Here is a 24,216-nt window from a genome sequence, read left to right on the forward strand (position 1 = left end):
AAAAATATATATATACACACACCATCTCAGTCTTCACGGCCCCATTTTACAGATGAGGAAACTGAGGCTCAGAGAGGTCACTTACCCATCGTCACCTGACTGCAGTAAAGCAGTGAGGTGGACGTGCCCCTGTAGCCTTCTGACTTCATGGTCCCCTACACGGGTCGTCCAGGACTGTTTGCCAAGGGACTGAGTTAGACCACAGGCTCGCTCGCCTCCCTTTGGAGGGCTATTCTGTGAGCCACTCACTGGGAAAATGTGGCTGGAAATTCTGACTCCTCACCCCCCTTCCCCAGGGTGGGAGCCCCTTACTTCTCCCCCAGAGGAGGAGCAGATGGGCAGAGAGGCCGGGAGGCGGCGGCAGGGGTGCTGACCCACTCTGGTGCTAGCTGCAGTGAGCCCGCGGGGGAAACACCATCTCAGAGAGAAGAAGAGCCTCTGGGCGACTCCCTGGGCAGCAGGAGGCTCGGCTGAACCAGGAGTCCCCTCTTTCCCTGATCCCATCCCTCCCCCAAGACATACCACCAGGCTTCTCAGGCCAAGGCCAGACATGGCGGGCTAGTGAACCACCCCAGGACAGCCCCTCCCCAGAAAGCTCAGAGAAACCCAGGCTCTCTTCTGCAAGTCAGATCAAATTAGGCCACGGACACCTCCCATCCTGCGCTAAGTTGAGTTTAAAATGTTTGAACCACAATAAGCCTCAGCCATCGACAAATCCTTAAAAAAAAAAAAAAAAAAAAAAAAAAGGAGCATAAAGTTACATGTTAAAAGAATAAAAATGCATTCGCCCAATTAATTTTCTGAAATCTCATTAAAAAATTTAGCCTGACTAAGTCAGACTTCTGACCTGAATTTTAATCATCTTTACACTGAATGGGTCTTTTTTTTTCCCTGATATTTGCAATGCATCATTAATTTTAAGGCAACTGTTTCTGTGATTTTAAAAAGCATACTTCATCAGAATGACATTTCCTGTAAACGAATTTCACCTTTAAAGACATCTGACATTGTGTGTAGGGAACTTCTAATGGGTTCGGTATACGTGTATACGGTGATGTGTTTTAAATCTGTGTTACACAGAAGAGGGGCATGATTTACAGAGAGTCCATATTGTCAGGCTCTTCACGAGGCCATCCCTGCTCAGCTCTTCACAATCTGGCTAATTTCAAGCCCAAAGCTCATCTTCCCTCTCGTAGATCTCGTGACGAGAAGGAGGGGTGCCGTGGGGCCCCAGGACCCGGGGTGACTCCTGGTTCTGCCCCTCAAGAGCAAAACGCACACGTTATTTACCTCGATTTCCTTCCCTGCAAAACAGAGTTCTGAATAAGACCTGGTTCTCTGAGTCAGAGGAGGATGGAATGAGGTCAATGCCAGGTGTCACTACTGGCACCATGGCCGCCATGACTGTCCCAACCTGAAAGTCTAGACTCTGCTCCGAGGGCCACAGGCGCGTGGGAACAGTGAGCAACATGCCCAAAACTTGGAAGTCACCTGGTAACAAACCTAGAATCATCTCAGCTGTGGTGCATCCCCCAGGACAATTCCCACTAACTGAGCTCAGAGAAAGCTGAGCTTAAACATACATAAAAGAATCTGGGAACCAGCCCCGATGACTAACGAGCCAAGACTTGAAAGGGGAAAGGCATAGAGAGCGTCAGTCATTCCACCACGAGGTTGGATACATCCTCGACTTCTCTCTCCCTCACCCCTTCAGTTACCAAGTGCAGTTGCCTTTCCCCCCCGGAAGTCTCTGGAATCTTTTCTCCCTGTGTTCAGCCGTTTAAGACCGAGACAGGGAAGGGAAGGGAAGGCAGGCCTCCTCCTATTTTCACCTTACTTGTGCCTTGAGCGCCAGCAACCGGTGTTCTTTCAAAAACGCAAACTCCCTTGTCCACCTAAGACCCTTAATGGGCTCATCATTCATTCACTATAGACTCAATTCCAGAGGACACAGCCTTTCATCAACACCAGGAAGCACTGGCATTTAAACACCTGCCTAACCTGACTGGTCCTGCACCTTCAAGACTGGCTCCTTCCTCTTCCTGGGACATCCTCTCCGTCCTGCCTCAAACTCCTGATCGTTGCCAGCCCACACATCATCCCTCTAGAGCTCCCCCGTCCCACCCCACCCTCTGGGCTCCCTCAGCATCTACCCATCCCTCCGTGGGGCCTTCCACCTCTCGTACGGACTGTCTCTACTTCTGTATGGGGCTCCTTAGCAGACCCAAGGCAGAAATGAGACAGGTCCTTGCTGAATTTATGACACGTCGGCAAACACTTCTTGAATTTTAAAAGCTGTTAATATTTGGCCATTAAATCTTACCTAACTACCAACACTGCTTTGGGAAGATTTTTATAAAGATTTTGGCCTGTGTGATTCAGATCTAAGAGGCAGCTGTCTATCCATCCCGTGAAAAGTAACGCGCATTCCTCTTTCTCTGAATAGGGCCGAATGTAACTGAACTTGGCGTGCCCCAAGCAGGTTTGCAAAGACTTTCCAGATGGAAGACACATTAACCAGGGCTTTCTCAGACAAGAGCACCTTTCTCCTTCTTGGAAATTCACGTGGTTCTTAGTGGGTCAGCTATGTTTCATTCCTGACGAAAACGGTCTGCAGCACACTGGTAAAATCATAAAGCATCGGGACATTAAAGCTCTTTTTCTCAACTGCATTCATTCGTTCGTTCATTCATTCATTCACTCACTCATTCATTCATTCATTCATTCATCTGAAATCTCAATGATTTCACACGTGATTCCACTGGGTTCAGCAAACATATTTTCATAAGCTGACAGCTCTCACAGCTAGAAAGCTCCTTGAAATGACAAACCATTAGCCTGCAGCACAGAAAGTTAATGAAACCAGTTTTGAGTGTTTGTTAAGTTGTTCTTTTGACACTGTGGGTATTTCCAACTCTGGGCTCCTGAGCCGTGAAAACTAAAATGAATGTTAAAATATGAGAATAAAATCAGTGACAGGGGTGCCTGGGTGGCTCAGTGAGTTAAGGTGGGGGGACTCTTGGTTTCAGCTCAGGTCATGATCTCACAGTTTGTGAGATTGAGCCCTACACCAGGCCCTGTGCTGACAGTGAGGAGCCTGCTTGGGATTCTCTTTCTCCTTCTCTCCCTCTGCCCCTCCCCAACTCACACTCATGCTCTCTCTCTCAATAAGTCAACTTTGAAAAAAGAGTAAAATCAGTGACACACATCTCCTTGACACCCACAATGTCAGACGCCATGATGCTTTAAAGTATACAGCCCCATTTTACAGATGCGGGAACCGAGGCTCAGACCGGTCTTTTACCCAATGTCACCTGGCTGGTGACGGATGGAGTTGGGAAGTGAGCCCCACCTGGTCTAGAGCACAGTATTTTTGTCACTGTGGGCCCTGGCTCCTTCCTCTAAGGATGATTTCAGGGAAACAGCAGCGTGTCCTGCCCCAAAGGAAAATGCCTCTGTGGTCAATTTGAGGAGTTTCTATGGCCCAAAACTGGCAAGATTCGGGCCCTGATGTCTCCCCAGCTGGTGTTTAAATACCGGTGCTTCCTGAGTGGAGGAAAGAGGAAGTGTCTGTCTTCATTCCCGCCCGAACCTGCAACAGTGCCGGTGTGAACACGGCTGTGGACCCCAGTTCTGCAAACCCGGCCAGATGCTGGTGGGTGTGGGGGCACCTTCACCGACAGCCGCTGCCCAACGACGAGTAATCGCGTCTAATTACACTTAACTATGTCATTACCCACTCCAGCATGTGCGACGAGAGGCCCGGACGCTGCGGCCGCCGCAGCCCGCCACCGCCTCGCCTTGTTCGTGAAATAATTACGGGGCTCTCTCCTCTGCCAAATGAGGCTGTAATTAACCCTAATTGCTCAAAATGCAACTGGCTAATTCTGGGAGATTAATCAAGGGGGACTCAATTGTTAGTGAATGACTTAATATGACAAATTGCTACATCACCCGAGGAGGCCCCACTGCCCCCAGCCATCAGTGAGATGTCCTGGTGGACTCTGGACCAGCCGTGTCCATAGGCCTTTGGGCTTTCTGGGATCTGTGCCCCCAAATTCCACGTAGGAAATGCGCCCGCATCCCATCCAGTAATGGGAACGAAGTACGAACAGTGTAGATGCCCTTGGACAGCCTGCGTGTGCAAGAGCATGAGTACACACACACACACAGACACACACACACACACACACAGACACACACACACAGACACACCGTCTACCAGTTCACACATCTGGCCTCTGCGTAAACCTATAAAGGTGCTCCCTCCCTTGGGCTGACGCAGCTCTACCCTGGGAAGCATGGCTTGATGGGAGCTCGGGTGTAGAAGGATTTCAGACCCGTCTGCCTCCTTGGCCAGGCGCCTTTGTGCAGCGTGCACCTGTACAACTGCACATGGCAACCCTGGCCAAGCAGGTCAAACACCAGCCCACCTGAAGTCCTCTGACAGGAACTAGGCAGTTAGTAAAGGCTGGTACAAGCCTTCCGTGGCTCAAGGAGATAGCTGTCTCCAAATCTCCCCCTGATTCAGGTCTCACGGCTTTGGGGAAAAAGCCAACCCTGGACCTGACTTTTCATCATTCCAGGCTGTGCACCAGACCCTACAGCACCTGGCCCTGGCTCTCTGTCCCCCCTAGGCCTTTGTATGCCACTTCCTCAAGAAGCCTCTCTGGCCATCTAGTTTGGATCATGTGCCTTTTTCGAGCTCCATGGGCCCCCGAGTTTCTTCTGCCCGGCTCATCTTTCTCCCCCAGGAGGCTGTGTGCTTTCTAGGAGCAGAACTGGGTCCGTCGCACACACCGCCAGGCAGGGCTATACTACACGTATCTGTAGTTCATTCAGTCAGCAGGCATCGAGGGGCTCCTCTGTGCGTGGCCTGGGATGATGTGACCAGTGATGCCTCACCCCAGAAGGTCCTCTGTTTAGGAAGGGAGACAGACTCAAGAAACCAGCTCCCCAGCGGGACACCGTGGCCATAACCCAGCACCCGTGCGGCACAGAAGAAGGAGTGGGGTGGAGCCGGAAGGCTTCCTAGAAGCAGCAGCATTTGGACTGAGGCCTGGAGGAGCTGGGGAGGGGACCCAGGCCCAGGGAACAGTGTGCACAAAGGCACGGAGTGTGAGGGCGGCTCGGAACCCCAGAAACTGTCTTCAGGGAAGCTGCAGGTGGCTGCCTGGCTCTCCAAGGATCTACATCAAGGCCGAGGCAGGTGTGAGGAAACCAGCGTCCTGAAGCTCTGCTGGTTCTAGACAAAGAGGCTGAAGAGGGCCAGGGCACAGCTAAATCCAAAAGGAAGGCCGGCCTCAGCTCAGAGCGAGGAAGCACTTTCCGACCCCGCGCACAGGCTGCCCCAGAGCCCCTCACTCTCTCCTTGGGGCCTCCACAACATGGCCTTTCTACCCAGCGTGGATCCCACTGAAATAAAGCTGTTCCAGTCACACGGAAATCCCAGGGACAGACCAGAGTCCGGCACAGAGAAGGCTTCTCTGAGTGCTGCTGACTGAAATAAGGGCTGAGCTGGTGGGCAGTGAGCTCCACTCCCACCCTTGGATGCATTCGAGAAGCGACTCTGTCTAGTGGCTGCTGAGGGGCGTCCTCCAGTGCCCGGGATGAAGCAGCCTCAGGGATCTGTGTTCCTCGGTGAATCCCCAATGCTCTGCAGACAAAGGAAGAGGCCTCACCTGTGGGTCAGGAGGGTGTGCGGGCCCCGGCGTGTGGCAGAGGTTGTTCGGGCTCCCTCCGTGGGGCATGTGGCTGGGCTGTCCGGCCATCCTGCATGCCAGCCTCACAAGGCACAGGCTGCAAAAGAAAACGAGGGCTTTCTTAGACACACGTCTGTTTGCTTTCTCTGCCGGATGGCACTGGGATGAGGCGGGACTGTCAGATTTTACATTTTCCAGATAGACCAGCCCGGGTGCTGGGCGGCCATCCAGCCCAGCAGCGCTTGGGCTAAGACTCGATATCCGACGTGACACGCTTTCCCTCCATTATCCTGTCTGACTAGGTCACTGGGGTTATCTCTCCCCACTGGATAGAGGAGGTGGAAACGCGCTCTGTGCAGGGAAAAGTCTAAAGGTGGCCCCCCTGCCAGCCAAGGATGTGCCAGATTTAACCCCACAAGTGCTAGGCTCCAAAGCCTTGTTCTTTCCACATTACTGTCCACCCCGTGCCTCCTGGCAGAAAGTTACAAAGCCCTGTCCCCCATTACCACCCCCACAAAAACCCAGGTTGGCAGCCTGGGTGGTCAGGAGAGAGACCCTGAGTCAGACTGCATGCAGCAGCTGCAAGAAGGACCCAACCTCTCCATCCTCGCTGGGCCCTGATGCACAAAGCACTGGGAAGGCCAAGGCCATGGGGGCCCCTCACAGTGCCGCATATACCTCGGGGCAGGCGCAGAGCCCTCGGTACAGGGGAACCGCCCCTTCTACCCCCAGGGGTTGGGCTGCCACGTCAGAGGCCCCCAGGAGAGTCAAGGACACTAGCCACAGCAGCTGCTCCTGATTAAGCACCCACTAGGTGCCCAGGCCTGCGCTAAATGCCATCTAAGAATCACTCCCAATGTCCCTTCCACCCCCGGGGTCACAGGCAGCCTCTGCTGGCCTCCCTAGCAGAGGCCTGCCTGGGGGGCAGGGACCAAGGCTGAGGCACACAGAGGCAGCTGTACAGCCGGAGGGGAGAGCCAGCATCTGGCTACCATGAGCCTCCTGGATGCAAGGGAAAAAGCCCTCCTTGGGAGGAAAGCCTTTCCTCCACCCACAGGCATTTCTGCAGCACCTTGTTGTGTCCAGGGCCAGGCCTGTGGAGGATGAGAGGGGCTGACGCCCAGGAGGCACCCGGCACACTGCAGGCATACTGTCCCACGGACTCGACACATCCCAGATAGAGCCCCTGAGGACTGGCCCAGGCTACTGGAGCAGCTTCGTCTATATCCTCTGGAGAGCCAGAGTCCCTAGGAATCAATGACCTCAGTCCATGACCAAGGGGTCCAGATGAAAGTCAGTGCCCTTGCCTTGGGTCCGGATACTCTGAGGTGTAACCCACACTCCAGAGCCCTGGGTCTGGCCATCCCCACTCGGCCCTCTCCGGGTCTGCTACTGGGGACATCACTTTCTCCCCCGACACACTCTGCCTCTCTCAATCTTGAACCTGGTCATCTATACCAGCCAAATCCCAAACAGAGAGCCTTCCCCTGGTCTAGTGGCTCAGCAAGCTGCGGTACATACCTCCTAAGTAAACACATGCCCCCATTAACAGGGGTGTCTGGGCTGCGGGAAGGGAATCTCTTCCTTCCTCCCCGCCGTAGGTTTTTCCAGCCACAGTGGGTGGCATCCAGCCCTCCCAGGCTCAGGGATGTCTGTGATGCCTTCTGATCTATCAAAGCATGTCCACCAAGCCCCAAATGACCCACGATGCTTGTCTCCCCAGCTCTGCCCCCAAAGGGACCCCCGGCCACTCTAGAGCCTGCACACTGGCATGATGGGGTCCAGTGCCCACGCTTCCTCTGCCCTCCAGATGGGACCAGCTCCTCCCTCACATGTTTCCTCAGCTGTTTCGGGGGGAAAGCAGCTCTCCGGCACACCGAGTAGACGGCAGAAATCAAGGCACCCAACTCAGGCTAGCAGGGGGAGCCTCCGGGAGCGGAGAGGGCATGCAGGGTGGGGGGGCTGCGTCCCGCCAAAGCACAGCCCGTGCTGTCTCCTGTCTGTGAAGCTGCCAAGACGGAGCCAGCTTTGACCCACAAACATGGCATTTTATGTGATAGATGTCTTGCTTTCTTTTTTCTCTTATCTCGAATAGGCAGCAGGGGGAGGGCACCGTGGGGGTGTCTATACATCTGAGGCCTCTCCCCCCATCAAACCCCTCCCTCTGTCCCAGCGCAGGACTCACCTCCCACCTGGGTCCCCGGGTCTCCCAGTGCCTGTGCCCCGCTCACTGAGCCCCGCTCCATGTGGGCCACGGAGGCTTCCGGAGATGGGACCACAGCCCCCTCGGCATCTCCCGGCCATCTGTGCCTGAGCTCCCACACCGGAGCGCACGCCCCCAGGGTGACAGGGTGAGGACCAGGAGGAAGAGCCCCAGGATAAACAGACAAACACGAGCAGCTTCCCGAGGCAGCGCTGTTACTCAGGGGGGTAAACGTGTGCAACAATAAACCGGATTTGGAGGGAACAGAATGTAAAATGCGCATGCATTTTAAGATAAAACCGGAGACTCCTGCAGGCTCTGCGGCTGCTCGGGGCTGCACCCCCAGACCCCTCAGGGTGACATGTTCACCGTCCTCTGCCCTTAGGGAGACCTCCAGGGAAAGGTTGGAGAAGAACTGTCTTCAGCAAGAAGGTTCTGTCTTTATCTTAGAAGGTGCCAGAGTGGCCTAGAGGCCAGGTGCACGCATGTACTTGCTTATCCGCCCACCTGCTGACTCCGGATGCCCCTTCCCTCATCACACCCCACCCAGCCTGTGGGGGCCCGTGGGCCTGGGTTTGTATCTCAACACTGTCACTCACCAGCCAGGAGCCTGGGAGCCACACTGGGCAGAAGCTTAGCAGGTGTTTTCCTGGGTCATTCCTACCCGCCCCCGCCCCACCTCGTGTGGTATTAACAGCGCCCTCCCAACATCTGCACCCAGAGGCAGCAGACCGCACGCTCTCAGGGCTTCTCGGGAGACCCCAGACCTCACACGGGGCTCCGGGGGCACTGTCCAGGGGTCCCTGGCCTCATCAGAAATAAGAGTAATTAATAATGATAAGTCAACGATTATGTACCCTTATTATGCTAGGCCTTGCTCTATACACTTCACCTCTTAGCCCACCTCGTTTTAACAACGCCATGAGATAGGGTCTATTATTGTCCCATTTTTCAGAAGAGGAAACCGAGGCACAAGAAGGTTAAGAGATTTTTCCCAGATCCACAGCAGTGGAGCCAGGACTCAAACCCACGGTGGCATCGTTGCCTAAAACCACCACGCTGCACTCCTCACAGGCTCTCAGTGGCAATTCATCATCTTTCTTTGTTACATACAAAGTTGAAAACTTCCTATGTCGTCTCCCCACTGAACAAACAGTCCCCTCAAAAACAGGACCTGTGCTGGGTGGGCAGGGGTGAGGGGCACGAGGGGCCATTTCCCCCACAGGGGCCCCACACACAGGAGCCCCCGGGTCCATGTCCTTTGGGACGGCACCGTGGTGACTCAGCTCTGCCGTACCTGGTACCTTTTCTGCCAACCCCCTGGAGCTTTGGTAAATTACTGTGCCTCGGAGCGGTTCTGTCCAGAACCTAATGGAAGGGTGGCTCCATGTCCTCCCCAGTGAGGAAGAGGGGCCTTTGTTCTAGGAAAGAAGCAGCCAAGGGGGACTCTGCAAGCCACAGAGTCCCAAGTGTCAGAGAGGGACACTACACGGGGGAAGGAGGGAAGAGGGAAGGAGGGGGGAGGGGAGAGGTGGGGAGGAGAGGAGGAGGAGGAAGGGGGAGGAGAGAAGGAGTGGGAAGGGAGGGAGGGAGGTAGAGAAGGAAGAGGGGATGGTTGGGAGAAAGGCATGGAAGGTTCTCTGAAAAGAACCTTCAGTTTTTTCCGGGGGGCCAGATCTTTCCCTTGCATCCTGGGGCTGTTGGGAGACCCATTTTATAGATGAGGACACAGGCTCAGAGAAGGGAGGCTGGAGGTCATGTGGCCAGTAAGCTGCATGGGGAGATTTACTCTCACTGACTCCAAAGCCTTCCTGGGTCCAAGATAGCCACTGCCTCTCGCTCTCCAGGGGTGCTGGATTTCAGAGATTTTGCATTCTGTCCGTCTATACCTCAGTGGAAACCCAACCCCTTCACCCTGGAAATTCCTGCCAAAAACTGCTTCTTAGGGAGTGTTGATGCAGAAAGGCCGAGGCACACAGACACAGAGAGCAGGGAAAGTCCCTCAGCACTCATGGGCATCTCATGGGCATCTCATGGGCATCTCGTGGGCATCTCTGGGTAGCACAGGGAGCAAGCTGGCTGCCTGTGCCTGGTGACTCCCGCCAAGTTGCAGAACAATGAGGCCCAGGCAGCCAAAGCCCAAGTCAGGGGCCAAAAATCCGTGGAATGTGAGACCCAGGCACAGACCACACTGAGGGCCACCTAAAAGAGGGCCTTTCTTCTACAGGAAGCAAAGGCCCTGCATTTCCAAGGCAGGGAGGATGCACAGTGTGGCTCCCAGCCTGGGTTCTCAATGTGTGTGCGTCTACCAGGTGCCCGGGGACCGAATCAGGATGCATCTAAGGGTTTAAGCAAGGCCTGCTGGGGAGTCCAACTGCCTAGGTTCAAATCCTGGCCTGGCTTCATTTAACCACGCAGTGTCTCAGTTTCCTCATCTGGAAAATGGGGCTAACAAGTAAGATGTTCCTCTTAGGGTCACTGAGAGAATTAAACATGTTACCAGATGTAAATGCTTACAGCAGAGCCCGACACAGGTGAAGGCCCTCTGAGATGCCAGTCGCTCCCAGTATGGTTATCACTAACCCTCACTGGGCAACAGAGGGCTGAGTGATCGCCTCCATGTGACAGACACGGGAACTGGTGCTCAGAGAGGGGTAGGGACTTGCCCAGGATCACGTAGCTGGTAAGTGACAGAGCTGGGGCTCTTGGCCCCCAGATCTTGCTCTTTCTGCCTCACTGCACGTCCTCCTTAGGACCACTCTGGAACAAATGCTTTTATCACTCATGTGAAGCGTGGCTACCTTCGCAAAGCCCCCCGAAACTCTCCTCCAAGCCCTGGCCTTTGGACAAGGCTCTTACTAATATGGGGCCTGGGTTTCATCTGGGCACTCCCTGGAAGGGATCGGCTTCTGGGCTGGGTAGTGAGGTTTCTCCAGTGGCCTCTCTGACCGGGACTGTCACCTGGACCTTGCCTCCCAACTTCTGGAAACTTCACCTAGAAGAGTCGTGTCCCTCCTTACCCTACTGACAAATGCCACACCTCGCGGAGGCTGCCAGCTCAGTGGGGCCCTTGCCCTCCCCGTGAAAGATGACTCAAGACTCCAGGTAGGCTCAGGAAGGCTCAGGGCGAGGCCCCGGCTTGGGGCGGGTTCAGGGGGGGTCTGTGCGCGTGAGGATCTGTGTGTTGGGGGTCTCATGGTGGTGCATTCCTACACTGTGTGGGCGCAAGTATGTGTTTATACCCCACTTTGTTCCCAGACCCTGAGGCAGAAACGGCGTGTCCTGCCTGCCCTTCTCAAAACGTGTGCACGCAGGTCGGGTCCTCCTGATGACCACGAGACTTTGAGCCCGGCCACATTCTGGGTCTGTCAACTGAGGCAGGGGCGTCACTGCCCCTCATTCGGGGGTGGGAGTGGTGAAGGCCAACGCGGCTCCCCGGCTGCCAGGCTCTGCCAGGCCCTCAGCCTCTGAGGCTCAGCCTCCACCAGAAGCCAGCCCCCACGCCAGTTTCCCTGAGGAAGGCCCCTCTCGGACCTTCCAGCGGAGTGAACAGCTTTACTGGTTGTTTTCCCAATGCAGGAAACTATCACTGTGACTTTCCACCCTCCCCTTTCCTCCCTGAACAAGTGACCCAACACCAGCGTAGGCACCAGGGACTTTCCGTCTGTCCAGCAGGCTCCCGGTGGCGGAAGCCCAGGATGGATGCCCACCGCCCGAAGCCGTCGGCCAACCCAGAGAGGAGAGACGCCAGAGGCCAGCACTGCCTAACACACCCCTTCACTTACGGAGATCCGAGGCCCAGCCAGGAAACGCGGCAGCTCGTGGAGACTGGCCGCTGGTGGGGTCAAGGCTAGACCAGCTTCAGCACCACAACACCCACTTCGAGCTCCTCCCCTGAGCTGAGTCACCTGAACAGCTCCCAAGAAGCCCAAGAGGTGCCATCACCCCCATTTTGCAGATGAGGAAACTGAGGCTCTGAGGAGAAACAGCCCTTGCCAGAATCTACACATCAGAGAATGCTGCCATTTAAACGTGCTTCTCAGACCAGCAAGGCCGTGAACAACCAAAGAAACTCCACTGACTTCATGTCCCAGGATGAGGCCTGGGGCCGTAAGGAATGTCCTACCCACGCAGACCGGCTGGTGGGGAGAACATAACGGCAGCCGCCACTAATGGAGCATGTGCTGTGTTTGTACCCGGCCCGTGCCCAGTGCTGTGCGTACCCTGCTCCCTTACGGCAACCTTAGGTGGCGGCTGCTATAATCCGCATTGTGCAGAAGAGGACGCATAAGTTCAGACTGGTTAAGTGATGAGCCCAAGGTCACATAGCACACAACAGGCAGAACTGACCCTTGAAGCCAAGTCTGTGTGACTCCCCTAGTCCATACTGCCTTGGGAGAGTGAATGAATGAATGAGTGAGTGAGTGAGTGAGTGAGTGAGTGAATTCTGGCCCAAAGGTTTGGTTCTGGCTGCTGCGTCCTTCCCCCACCCTGGCCTCACTTCTCTTCTGGTCTTGGGATAAGCAGACGTTACCCATTCATCATTTGACAGGAAGCAGCCAGATCTCAGGCCAGAGTCATGGGGGCCTGGGAGCCATAGGGGATGAGCCACAGATGGTGTCTGGTTTCCTGACTGGTCCTATGTCCCCTCACTCCCCACCCCCAAAGCCACACACGCCGCTCCGATTCCTCAGCTCCAGGACCAGTGGAAGACTGTCTTCTCTAAGACACGGGTCCGCGACCAGCCCCGTCCTTCCAGGATGGCAGGACCTCTGTACAGGGTGGGCCTGCAGAACCTAGAGGTCGGCAGCTGATCTCCTGCCTCGTAACCCAACCGCCAGCCCACAACGGGAAGGTTCCCTCCCCTGAACACACAAATCCCAATCTGCTGCTTCCCACCCACAGCTCCCCAGGCCAAGGCCCACGTGCCTGGACATGGCATTCCAAGTCCTGCCCGGCCGGCATGGGCCTGCCCTCCTGCATTTCCCAACTCCTCCACCCCACCCCAGGCCCCTGAACAGAAGGGCCTCCCCTTCCTGACCACATACCTGTGTGGCAAAGTCCCACCCGTACATCAGGACCAGATCCTGGGTCCTACTCAGACTTGACACTTCCTGGGAGGTCTTGGTAAAGTCTCACCTCAGATGTCTCCGTCCATAGAGAAGCAACAGTCGAACCCTGAAGAGCGGGCACGCAGGGGCAGTGGGGCGCTACCAAGGCCCCCCTTCCCCATCTGCTGGCGTCTAACTGATTTCTTGGTCATTCTCTCTTCCTCCTCTGCTGGCCTTTCAAACAGGAAACCCATCTGTGTGGTCATCTCTAAACCGTCAGTGTCTCGCCCAGGGCCTGGCGGAGGGAGCAGGCTGAATAAACTTCTGACCAGCCAGGGCGGGGAAGCCGGCGGTTCCTCCCACGCTCCTGAAACCCAAGCAAGAAATGTGCGCCTTGGTGCGCAGGGCCCCCCTCAGATGAGACAGAAATCACTGAGCCACTCAAAACAGACCTCCCCTCACACTGCAGGGCTTCCCAGAGCCTTTTTAAAATTGAGAAGGTTCCTAATCACCTTTCATTTCCTCCTGCTTGTTTAATAAAACTCGATTCTGGGGAGAAAAAAAATATATATAGGAGCGGGACACATCTCGTCCTTCAGTTAAAGGAGCAGTGAGGCAACTGGTTTCTGTCCAGGAAGGCCTTTGGCTCCAGGACCTGGTGAAGGCCATGCCTCATCCCACCCGCTGGGAAGAGGAAGACACCTGGCACTTCCTCTGGGCCAATGCGGCACCTCAGCACATCGCCGCTGCGAGGTCTGCAATGACCCCGTTTCACGGAAGGAGAAACCAAGGCACAGAGAAGTGACCCACCAAGCCCCGGCCTCCAGCAGGATGGCAAGTCCTGTGTTTGAACCGAAACCTAACTCCCTCCAAAGTCTGGGCTTTAATCTCATTCGCTTGGGGCAATCCTTGGAGACCACCTCGGAGCTGGAGGAAGCTGGGATCTCACTCACTCACCCCTTGGGCAATCCCACCATCCCAAGGACCCCTGCCCTTTAGATAAATGACCTCAGTCTCTCCTCAAGGCCTTCGCGGACTCTGCTCCCCCTCCCTGGCATGCACTGCCTCCAGGCAAACCTGGCTCCTGCTTCAGAACCCAACCTGGGCTACCTCCTCTAGGTAGTTTTCCTGGACTCCCTCAGTCAGCTACTCCTTGGCCCCACAGCCTTTGTCCTGGTGTTGTCGCTGCCTGTTCACATGCTTTTCCCTCCCCAGATGAAGATTTCCTTGAAGGCAGAGACCAAGCCACTCATCTCTGCAGCCCCAGCAGGCCACAAAGGGAGGGCCAGGTAAATGGCTCTCATCTAGTCTGTAAACACCAGAGGCCAGAAAGGAGAAGCCTGAGGTCCTGGGGCCAGCTCATCGCAGGGGCCACTGGCAATGGATAATTTCAGGGAGAAATTCCTCTACCCCCATCTCCTGTCTTAGACCATAACTACTGCCCTGACAACCAATAACCAAAGGAGGAAACCCAGCGGAGCGGCCCCCAGCTTCGGTGTTTGGGAAAAGCATGCCCTGGGAGCCACCATAATCCCACCCAGGGATTTCCACACGTGGGACGTTCTTGACCCCCTTGCCTCACCTTATTTGGTTTCCTGCCCCCGTCTTAAGGTTTGAAGGGAGAGCTATCCCTGGTGGGAGAATCTTCTGCGGAGAACTCACTGCTCAGACATCAGACACGAGCCCAGGCAGCAGAACTTCACCCGGGAGAAATAAAAGAATTTTTTCTGCCTCCCTCATAACCTCAGGGCTCCTGGCAGAGCCCGCGAATGCACAGTGTGAAACCTGGTATTGACAACTGCCCTCACCCCCAAGCTGGGTGGTGGCAAAGGTCATGCCAGGCTGGAAATGGTGCTGACCCCGCTGGCAGCCCCCACCAGGCGGATGATCAAGTGAGCAGCAGTGACAGAGGTACAGCCAGGTCAGGTACCCCAGGAGTCCAGGCCCCAGAAGTCTCTCCTGCCTGCCTCCCTGCCACTTGCTGTGCACACCCTTGCGGCAAAGGTGGCAGCAGGAAAGAGTGAGGGCTTCCCCGTAGCTGGAGACAGGGCAGAGGCCAGTACCTTGCAAAGTGGCTCCTGAGAAGCTCGGGAGAAGTGCTGCTCAGCTCAGGGTTGAGGTTGGGTATGTGCAGTGCAGGGGCCTCTGGGCATCTGGGAGGCCTCTCTGTGCCAGGGCGGGTGAGGGAAGAGGGGCCGGCCCTGTCTCGGTGTGGGACTTCCCCTGCCCGAGACTCCCATCCCCAGTCCCTGCCAAAAGGAAACTCCCCCACCACCCGCTGCTCCAAAAATAACTCCACTGCCACCTCCGTGGTGAATGGAACTTGTCACAGCCACCGGGGAGCCCTATGCTCACCAGGGACTGGAATCTGATGGCAGCGGCCACCAGACAGTCTAGGAAAACACAAGTGTGCCCCAAACCAGCAGGCTGGGAATGCAATCAGAATGCACTCTGGGATCACCCAGTCCTGCTCCCCTTTTACCTTCCGGGACACTGAGGCTGGAGGACAAGAGGCTGGCTAGGGCCGTGAGCACAGCAGTGGCAGCATGTGGCCAGGACCCAGCCTCCCTAACCCCTTCCATACCCTACGATGCTCAGGCAAAGGGATGTGCTCTCCAGGCTCTTTATGAACCCCTTTCCCCCAACCCAGAACCAGGCACACTGCCAGCAGACGGCAGGATTAAACCAGCCTGGGCTTTGGGAAGGACAAGGTGTCCCTTCCCTTGTCCCTTGCACTCCATCCCCACCCATCCCTGCTGGGGCCCAGCAAACGCTAAGAAGTATAAAAATTCTTGCTGTCCCTTGAAAAGCCTAACCCTTTCTAGTCTCTTCCTTTGTAAGATGGGACAAAGATATTTGTTGCCTCAGAGAGGAGAGCTTTGGTAGGAAGCGGCCCTGCTTCGGAGTCCTGGGTCTGCCATGTCCCAGCTGCGGGTACCCCAGCGTTACTACCCTGGGCTGCAGGAGGGGGCCATGATGTTACATGAATCAAAAGTACTTAGCCATGGGCCCGGCACGTAATAGACACCCAATCAATGGAGTTACTATTGATTATTATTACATCCTTATTCAGGACCCATACTCTCCCACCAAGGCTGTGGATCCTGGAGCTGAGGACTCAGCGTGTCCCTGCCTTCCCTTCTTCCATACGTCTTCCCAGCTCCTCTCTGTGTGCAGGGTCCAGGCTGATGGCCAGTCACCCTGAGGTGACTCAGACAAAACCCCGCTGCCTTTATAGTGTCCACAGGAGAGAACCCCCGAAACACAGAAGCAGATCCAAAGGCCAGAAAAGAACAGGAAAGGTACCCCCAGGAAAAAGACTGATGCATTCTCACTTTGGGCCAGGCAAGGTCACGGACAGCTTTCTACAACAGGTGGAGTATGAGGTGGCCTAGATGGATGGGCAGGTTTAGGAGCAGAGGGGAAGGGACACAGTGGGATCAAGAGCACGGAGGCTGGTGGACCTGAGCAGACGTGAACTTGGGAAGGCTCCAGGCCGGCCCCGGACCTCAGTCTCCAAAAAGCACCCCTGTGGCCAGCACCTGCCTCCTCCTCCAGAACAAGAGCCACCTCTACCCTGGGCAAACTACCCCCCCTCCCCCCACCAATGCCCCATCTGCAGCTCGACCGCTGGGACTGACACAGGCATATGGCAACTGAGGCCCCAGAGGGTACACAGAGCCAGATCCTGGCACCATGGCTCGGCCACCTGCCAGCATACCTTCCCCGCTGGCCGGGCCCAACTGTCGGGCATATGCCAGGTGCTGGGCCCCTGGGTGGCCGCTGCTGGGTCCAGGCCAGCCTTCCACAGGCCTGTGGGGTAGACTCTGCCCAGGCCCTGGTGTGTGCAGCACTCAAGGACCGTCCTCCATAACCTCGCTATGGGGGTGTCATCGGCCTTGACTCACAGAGGAAGCTCCAGACTGGCTGGACCAGGTCCCTGAGTTGGGCACTGTCTAATGTTTTTCTTCTGCTTCTGGGATCCTGTCTGGTGGAGAGGAATTCTCTCCAGGGCAGAGAGCTGCCTCTGAGGGGAGAGTGTGCTCCTGTCCCTTGGGACACAGCACAGCGCCCAGGGAACACAGATTCACACCGTGTGAGCCAAACCCAGGGAGCCTTCCTCTTCCTCCTGGGCCTGAGGTGGTGAGAAACCTCCAGAAGTCTAACTCAGCTCTGCTCAGCCCCTGTGCCCTCAAACACTCGTGTTCACTGCTGGTCGCTCCCCACGTCTGTCCACCTGGGACACGGAAGAGGGGGCAGAGCGGTGCCGGCGGCGGGGGCGGGGGGGGGGGGGGGGGGGCGGCGCCGACAGGTGCAGCCCCTCTGTCAGCTGCAGGGCCTCCTGAGCTACCACGTGCCTCCGGCACCATCTCCACAAGGCTGAGCTCCACTTCTCCATCCAGTCCTGCCACCCGGCCCGGAGTTATTGGCCAACAGACAATCACAGCTTCTGGGGCCACACCTTCTGGACAGGTGAGGTCCCTGCGCCTTCCTGTGTCAGGATCCTCGCTGACCCAAGCAGGGCCTGGGAAACGCAAGGCCATTTGTAACCCATACAGGTGATTTCTGCTCGGAGCGGTGGCATGTGGCATGGCGGCTGGCCAGGGAGGGGGTGTCGGGGTGGGGGGAGGCTAGGGCCTGGGACTCTCCCAGGACTGCATGGCCTTGGGGAAATCTCGGCCTGTGTCTGGGCCTCAGTTCCCCACCTACAACATAGTGGGTCGGCCCCACAGTCGAGGGGCTCTTTCTGTGCTGACGCTTTGTAGGAGGTTGACGGAGGCCTTGCTGGCGTCCCCGGCTGAGCTCAGGGATCCTGTATCTAATCATGTGTGTAGTGCCGGGAGGAGAACCAGATCTTCTGGGTCTGGAATTGCTGAGGGGACACCCTGTCTGGTTCGAGAAGACTTTCAGAAGCCCCCTGAACACTGCCCTTCCTCACTCACGACAAGCCACAGCATATGGGGGCATGGCTCACACCCCCCCCCCCCCACCCCCTGCCCTGGGCTCCCAGACACACAACCACGGAGGTGAGTACGTGTGTGGGAGGATTACACACAGAGTACCCCCTAAGTGCAGTGTGCTGGGCCTGGTCCTTCTGGAGTGAGAGCTGCACACACTCGAGCCACTCGTGTGCTCATAAAATAACCCTGCAAGGCAGACACTGCATCCATCTGACAGTTGGGAGAACTGAGGCTCAGAGGTCACGTGGCTTGCCGGAGGCATCCCAGCTGGAGAGAGGCCGACCCTGGATGAAAAATGCAGGCCTGAATCCTCACTCACCTGGACATCCCCTGCAGTGTACAGACTGGGTTCCTGCCCTCAGGGAAAAAGGCAAATGTGGTGGAGAGGGGACGAGAGCAAAGTGCTTATCTAACGTTGCAAAATCACAAAAGGGGCCAATGCTTCTAACTTGAGCCAATCAAGGGGGCTTCAGGGAGGTGGTGGCTCTTGGTCCACCTGGGACCAGAGGGCCAGGGAGTCAGGAGGCAGCCCGGCACAGGCTCTAGAGTCAGAGAGCCCCAAGTTCAAATCCTGTGCTGCCTCTGTCCAGCCACATGAGCTCCAGGCCAGTCCCGAAGTCACCTCGTTGTCGTTCCCTCCTCTGTAAACAGGGGGCTGGGGAGGACCCACTTCTTAGGGTTGTTAAATGAGGACATGCAGGCAAAATACCAGCCTAGGACTATCAGGAGCCTGGAACACACAAGAGCTCAATAAACGTGGCTGTTGCTATTATGATTACCATTATCATCGTGAAAAGAACAGTGCTTGTTCAACAGCAAACCCTTCTGGCAGCTCACTCTGCAAACCAACTGTTCACAATAAGGCTAGTCTTCATTCTCCAGGGGACCCCAGTCTCATGGCCAACCGGGCCCTTGGGCCTGCGGATGTGGCTGGAGGCACCCGTGGTCTCTGGGGGATCCCCCCTTTCCGGAAACACGGGCGAGGCCACGCTAGCTCCTGCCGCATTCTCTCGGAAGCTGGGAAGTGATGGCAAAGCGTTTCACAAAGTTACCAGGACGATGAACCTGAGCCGCCCCCCTCCCCCAACAGTCTCAATAAAATAAATCTTGGCCCGCGGCTGGCGAGAGACCCTATATATTTACATGACGATCGTGCCTCATGATCACAGGGCTCGTGGTTCCGGCAGGCGGCGTGTGGCAGGGACGCCGGCGGTCCTAGGAGACTCACTATTTTCCGGCGACTTTTATTGTCCATTATATTCTGGCGTTTACAGGGCTCTGCTCCGGGCCTGGCAGGAATATCGCACACAGTGGGGCCGGCAGGCCTTAATATTGCAGTCGCTGTACAGCAGCTGTGTCTCCGGGGCTCATCCATCCCGCCCAAGTCTCTGGGCGACACCAAGACCCCCAGGAGCCACGGGGGCTCTGGCGGGACAGGGCTGGGGATGTGTCCCAGGCACAGCTATCACCCCCCACACGCACCCCCAAGCCATCTGCTTGGCTCCAGTCTGGGATCCCAGGCCGGGGACACTGCTAACTCTGTGGCCTTGGGCCTGCACAGGGGAGGGTGCAGAGGGGCGCTGGAGCCACTGCTGGCTCGTGAGGGCCGCTGGCTACATTCTCAGGGATTTCGGGAGACAGTTGCTATCACTTTGGTTGCTTGAAATCAAACACGGGAGGAAGATTTACACCGTGGAATTTGGCAAACACTACGCTCTGGGGCTCTGGACAAGTGCCTCCCTCCACCCCCCCCCCCCCCGCCAGGGAGCTGTTTGTTCAACACTTGGCAGCAGACTCGGGGAGGGAGTGACCCAGTGGGCCACTGTGGGGTATGGGAACTTCAGAGTCAGGTGTGGATCCTAATTTCCTCAACCACTTGCCGTGTGGCCGGAGAGAAGTTATTTCCCTTTCTGAACCTCAGCTTTCCTATTGGTAAAATGGGCACATACCTAAGTTCCCAGGGCCGCTGCGAGGCTTAGAGCACCTTATGGGAAACCCCCCTGTGTCGTGCTTAATACGTATCAGGTGCTTAATAAACAGTAAAGTAACTTTTGTCACTTATTCATTCAACACCTACCTGAGCACCTACTCTGTACCAGACACTGGGGTGGGGGTGGGGGATACGTCAATGCCCCGGGTGGGGGGATAAATATTTAATTCTTCACATCCGGACAGTTCTTGAACATCTGCACAGGGATTTATACCCACACCATCTTATGAAGCCGCATGACAACCTGGAGAGGTGGGCAGAGCGGCATTTCTGAGACAGGGGCTCAGGGGTGGGCATGATTTGCCTGAGGCCCCTGTGTGGCGGTAGCAAGGTGGGGCTCAGCCTTGAGTCCCCACCTCCTGCTGCAGGTCCACCGGGGCACCCATCTCCGAATTCCCAGGCTCAGCTGGGCTGGCCCCCCGATGGTGGCCGGCTGACCTCAGAGTGAACCCACACACAGAAGACAGGAGAACTAGGAGCGAGGCGACACCGGTCCAGCATCCTGGCCACTAGTCTCGGCTCCGCGGCCTCCCTGCTCCAGGCCCTCCCCTCTGGGCCCCAGGGTCTCCATCAGAAGGTTGACAGGGCTGCACTCAGGATGCTGTTGGCCCTGACGGGCCAGCATCTGTCTCCAGGCTTCCTGTCTTGGCCAAGCGTCCCCTCCTGTCCACAGCCAGAGAGGACTCGGGCGTGTCAACACCTCCTATGCTCCAGCTGGGTCCCAGGTAAGCCAGGGCCTTGTGGGTGGGAAGAAAGAGGGGAGTGAGACGGCACAGGACTCCGACCCAGCCACCCTGGGTTTGCTAACTCACCCTGCTGGGCAGGGCTCGCCTACCCATTTCATAGGTGAGGAGAGTTAAGTTCGGAGGGGTGACCCCAGGCTGGCAGCATCCAGGGCTCAGGGCTGGGGTCCCCAGCAGAGATCAGGAGGCCGCCAAGCCCCTCGGTTCTGACGCCCTGGAAGCCTACGGATGTGACGCTCCTGGCTACCCTGGACTCAGCCCAGAGGGACGGCAGAGCATTTTGCCGAAACAGGGGAGTGAGAAAAAACACAGGCAACACCGATGACTCAAAGAATCTTTGCAACAGGAGGTGGGCGGAAGTGGGTGGCATGTCTGGTGGGCTTCAGCTCACTTCCTAGAAGGATGTGCCACCAGCTTTTGCACCCGTCACACTCACACGACGGTCAGCATGGACCTGCATTTGGGCGGTACCTCCTGGCCCGCCCGCCCCCAGGGCCATCACAGGCTGGCAGGTGGGGGCCGTCCACCTGTCAAGGGACGGAAACTTCTCATTCCACAGATGGGGAAACTGAGGCCCGGGAAGCGGGGTGGGTGGGCTGGTTCAGGGATACACAGTAGGGACTGAAGTCTTTAAACTCCTTTACCAAAAGGGTAATTTTCCTATTTGGGGAAACAGGAAAGGAGAAATCCTCTGGAGCTTCAAAAGAAAAAAAAAAGGGGAGAAAAAAGAACTAGCAGCCGAACAGAATTGCAGCAAGGCCCCCAGCCAGCCCAAAGAGGTTTCCGAAATTCTGTGCAGTCTGAAGTCTTGCGGGCTGAAGGGTCACGCGATTTCCTTTGCAAGAGGCAGAGTTGAAAAAGTCTGACTGAGGGTGAAGGGGGAGGAGGGAAATGTCCACGGGACTAGAAATCATGAGTTTCAGCCTGGCTGCCCCAATGACTTGCTGGATGACCGCAGACGAGTCCCTTGCCCTTTCTGGGCCTCAGTTTACCCTTATTCATTTACCACGTGCCAAGCCTTGTTCTAATGCCACTTAAGTGACGTGAATCACCCCTCATAGGTACATTATTATCTCTGTTTACAGAAGGGGAAAACTGAGGCATAAAAAGGTCAGGCACGCTGTGCTGGTGAAGGGCTGGGATCTGGAGCAAGGTGATGCGGTTCCAGAACCCACGCTCCCAATGACAAGGCCCTCTCGCCTGCAGCAAGCTGATCTCCAGCGGGCATCCTGCTTTTAGGGGCTTTGCATCTGGGGCTTGGATGCCAGCAGGCCTGTTTCTGAAGACACTGGGCCATCCTCCTCAATCTCGGCTGCCGTTCTGAGCTGCTGTCTTTTCTGTGACCTCTGATTGTGTCTGTTTGCTCAGCAGCCTTTATAACCACAGCCTGGGGCTTCGGGAGGCTCCCAGGTCACTGCAGCCATCGACTCATCTCTTTGAGCCTCCCTGGGTGCCGGGAGTCGGAGCAGGGATGGACGGCCCCGCTCTGATGTCCATTTTGGAGTTTTACACACAGGTCGGCCTCTGGGACCGCGGGAGGGAGACTTGCCATTCAGGCATCCAAGAAAGAGGGAAAAAACATCTATTCATAGCCAGACAGAGCCCGCTCTGTGGAAATGATGCTACCGACGTGACAGGCAGCCCAGCTGTGTAAGAGATTCCCGAAAAGCCTGACCTGGGAACGTCCACGTGGAAGGCTCAAAGGCTTGGGTGGTCACCGAGCTTATAAAATAACGCCTGGATGCTCAACCATGAAATTCCTGAGGGAATCAGGTTCTGACCCAAAACCTGTCTTCCAAAACAAAATTCTTCAGACGACAGACATTTTTTGGCTTAAGCAAGCAGACTGCTGATCTGTTTCACCCTGATCTCTAATGTAAGGAATACTCCGGCTAAGAACAGCCACCGTATCATGTGATCCTACCCCAGGCCACACACCATGCCACATATTTCGTCCACTTGCTCATTCCCACAGGGCGGGAATTACTATCTCCATTTTGCAGGTAAGGAGACTGAGGCTCGGAGAGGAAGATGTTTGCACAGCTGGGAGACCGCGGAGGTGGAGGTTTGAAATCCAGTGCCAGCCTGGAGCGGAGGGAGCTGGGGACAGACCCAGCGGAACCTGCTGTATACATCACCAGGAGGCCTGGCACACGTGGAAGAGGAGAGAGAGAGAGTTCTCCACACCTCCATCCCTCCACAGGCCTGGGAATAAGTCCTGCAGAGGGAACGGGGCGGGAAGGGCCGCCGTGACTGTAGTTAAAACAACCAGCAAGGCTGCCTCAGTCCTGCCTTTTCAAAGACACCGGAATCCATTAACTGAGGACGTTGCGCTGAGTACCCAGAAAGTCCCCCATACCACGTTCAAACTGTTGCACGTCCGTGGCAACTGCTAGCCAAACGTGTGCTATTGTCACGCTTCTGTTTATTCCTGGGAGCAGGAGAAACTCTGAATCCATTCAGTTCATGTCTCATCAGAGACCTCAAAAGGGCCCCAAGGAAGCCAGCAGTCCACACCTATATCTTCAAGACCGGAAACCAAGGAACCGAGCAGAGAAGTGTCCAAGGATGTTCAATCATTTGTTCACTCAATTTTCAAACACGCACTATGACCAGCCTCTGTCCTCAACGGGGCTCCTTGTTTACAGATAAGAGTCTCACACCAACACCTACAGCCCAGCGACATCACTGTTGTGTATGCCCAGGGTGTGGTGACCCAGGGAAAGGTATGTGCAGTCTGTGTGTCCCATCTCAGAATGGGAAGCAGCTCTGAGCAGGGGAGCAGGGGGAGGGCACTCCAGGCAGGGAGAACAGCAGCTGCAAAGGCCTGACGGCTAGGCAAGTCCGGCATCAGCTGTGGGACAGAGGCCCAAATGACAGCACTGGCCTCAGGTCTACAGCAGAAACTCTAAAGCAGGACTGATGAGGGCCCGTGAGCATCTGCACACAGGGCTCATAAGGGCTGCGAAGCCAGACCCCCTGCCAGTGCTCTTCTGCACACCCCTCTGCCTCCCACGGCACCAAGCCCAGGTATAATTTTACTCAATGCATCACGTGAGGAATCAAAGCCCCACATGTGGTTTAGCAGCACCTTCCCTCCGCCAATGCTACCTGCACACACTTGACCTCCTCACGCCTACCATGGTTAGCTCAGGTAACTGTGTCCATGCCCAGGAGCAAGGAAATGCCTACAGAACCTTCCTCTCAAGGGACTCTGTTGGGACCAGGTCTCAAGAGTGCTGTGAAGTGTACTTCAGGCCCCACGATACTCTCTCTTATCTGGCTTGTTTTTATTGAGCGCCTACTGTGCACCAGGCTCCGTGAGAGGCACTGGGAAGATTCACAAAAGGGGGCTACAAGCCACTAAGTCACACAGCCATCTCCTAATCGTTCGGGGCTAGAATCATTACTTCAATTTCACAGTGGGGGCGATGCAGAGCTCAGAGAGGCCCTGGGACTTGCTTGAGCGAGATCACTGGCTAGGAGGCGTCAGGGCTGGGATGCTAACCCAGAAACGTCTGACCACAGAGCCTGTGCCAAACTAGATAAGGGTCCCTGGAGGAAGA

At 56.1% G+C, this 24,216-nt stretch overlaps 1 protein-coding gene across 3 annotated transcripts in view; it reads right to left on the reverse strand.

Moving 5' to 3' along the window:
- NEK6 (NIMA related kinase 6) overlaps nt 1-24,216 on the reverse strand; it is an 86,066-nt gene that overhangs the window by 40,047 nt on the left and 21,803 nt on the right. Inside the window, exons 1-2 of one of the 3 annotated variants that reach the window (XM_058694169.1) lie at nt 15,020-15,129; nt 5,682-5,799 (exon numbers count right to left, since the gene is read on the reverse strand). In XM_058694169.1, coding sequence (XP_058550152.1) covers nt 5,682-5,771 — 90 coding nt within the window. In that variant the 5' untranslated portion in view covers nt 5,772-5,799; nt 15,020-15,129. Of the gene's footprint in view, nt 1-5,681; nt 5,800-13,044; nt 13,185-15,019; nt 15,130-24,216 lie in introns of those variants that run through there. The other 2 variants (XM_058694168.1, XM_058694167.1) reach the window with 2 other exon arrangements.

Source organism: Neofelis nebulosa, chromosome 12, assembly GCF_028018385.1.
Source record: "Neofelis nebulosa isolate mNeoNeb1 chromosome 12, mNeoNeb1.pri, whole genome shotgun sequence".
NCBI classification, from domain to species: domain Eukaryota; kingdom Metazoa; phylum Chordata; class Mammalia; order Carnivora; family Felidae; genus Neofelis; species Neofelis nebulosa.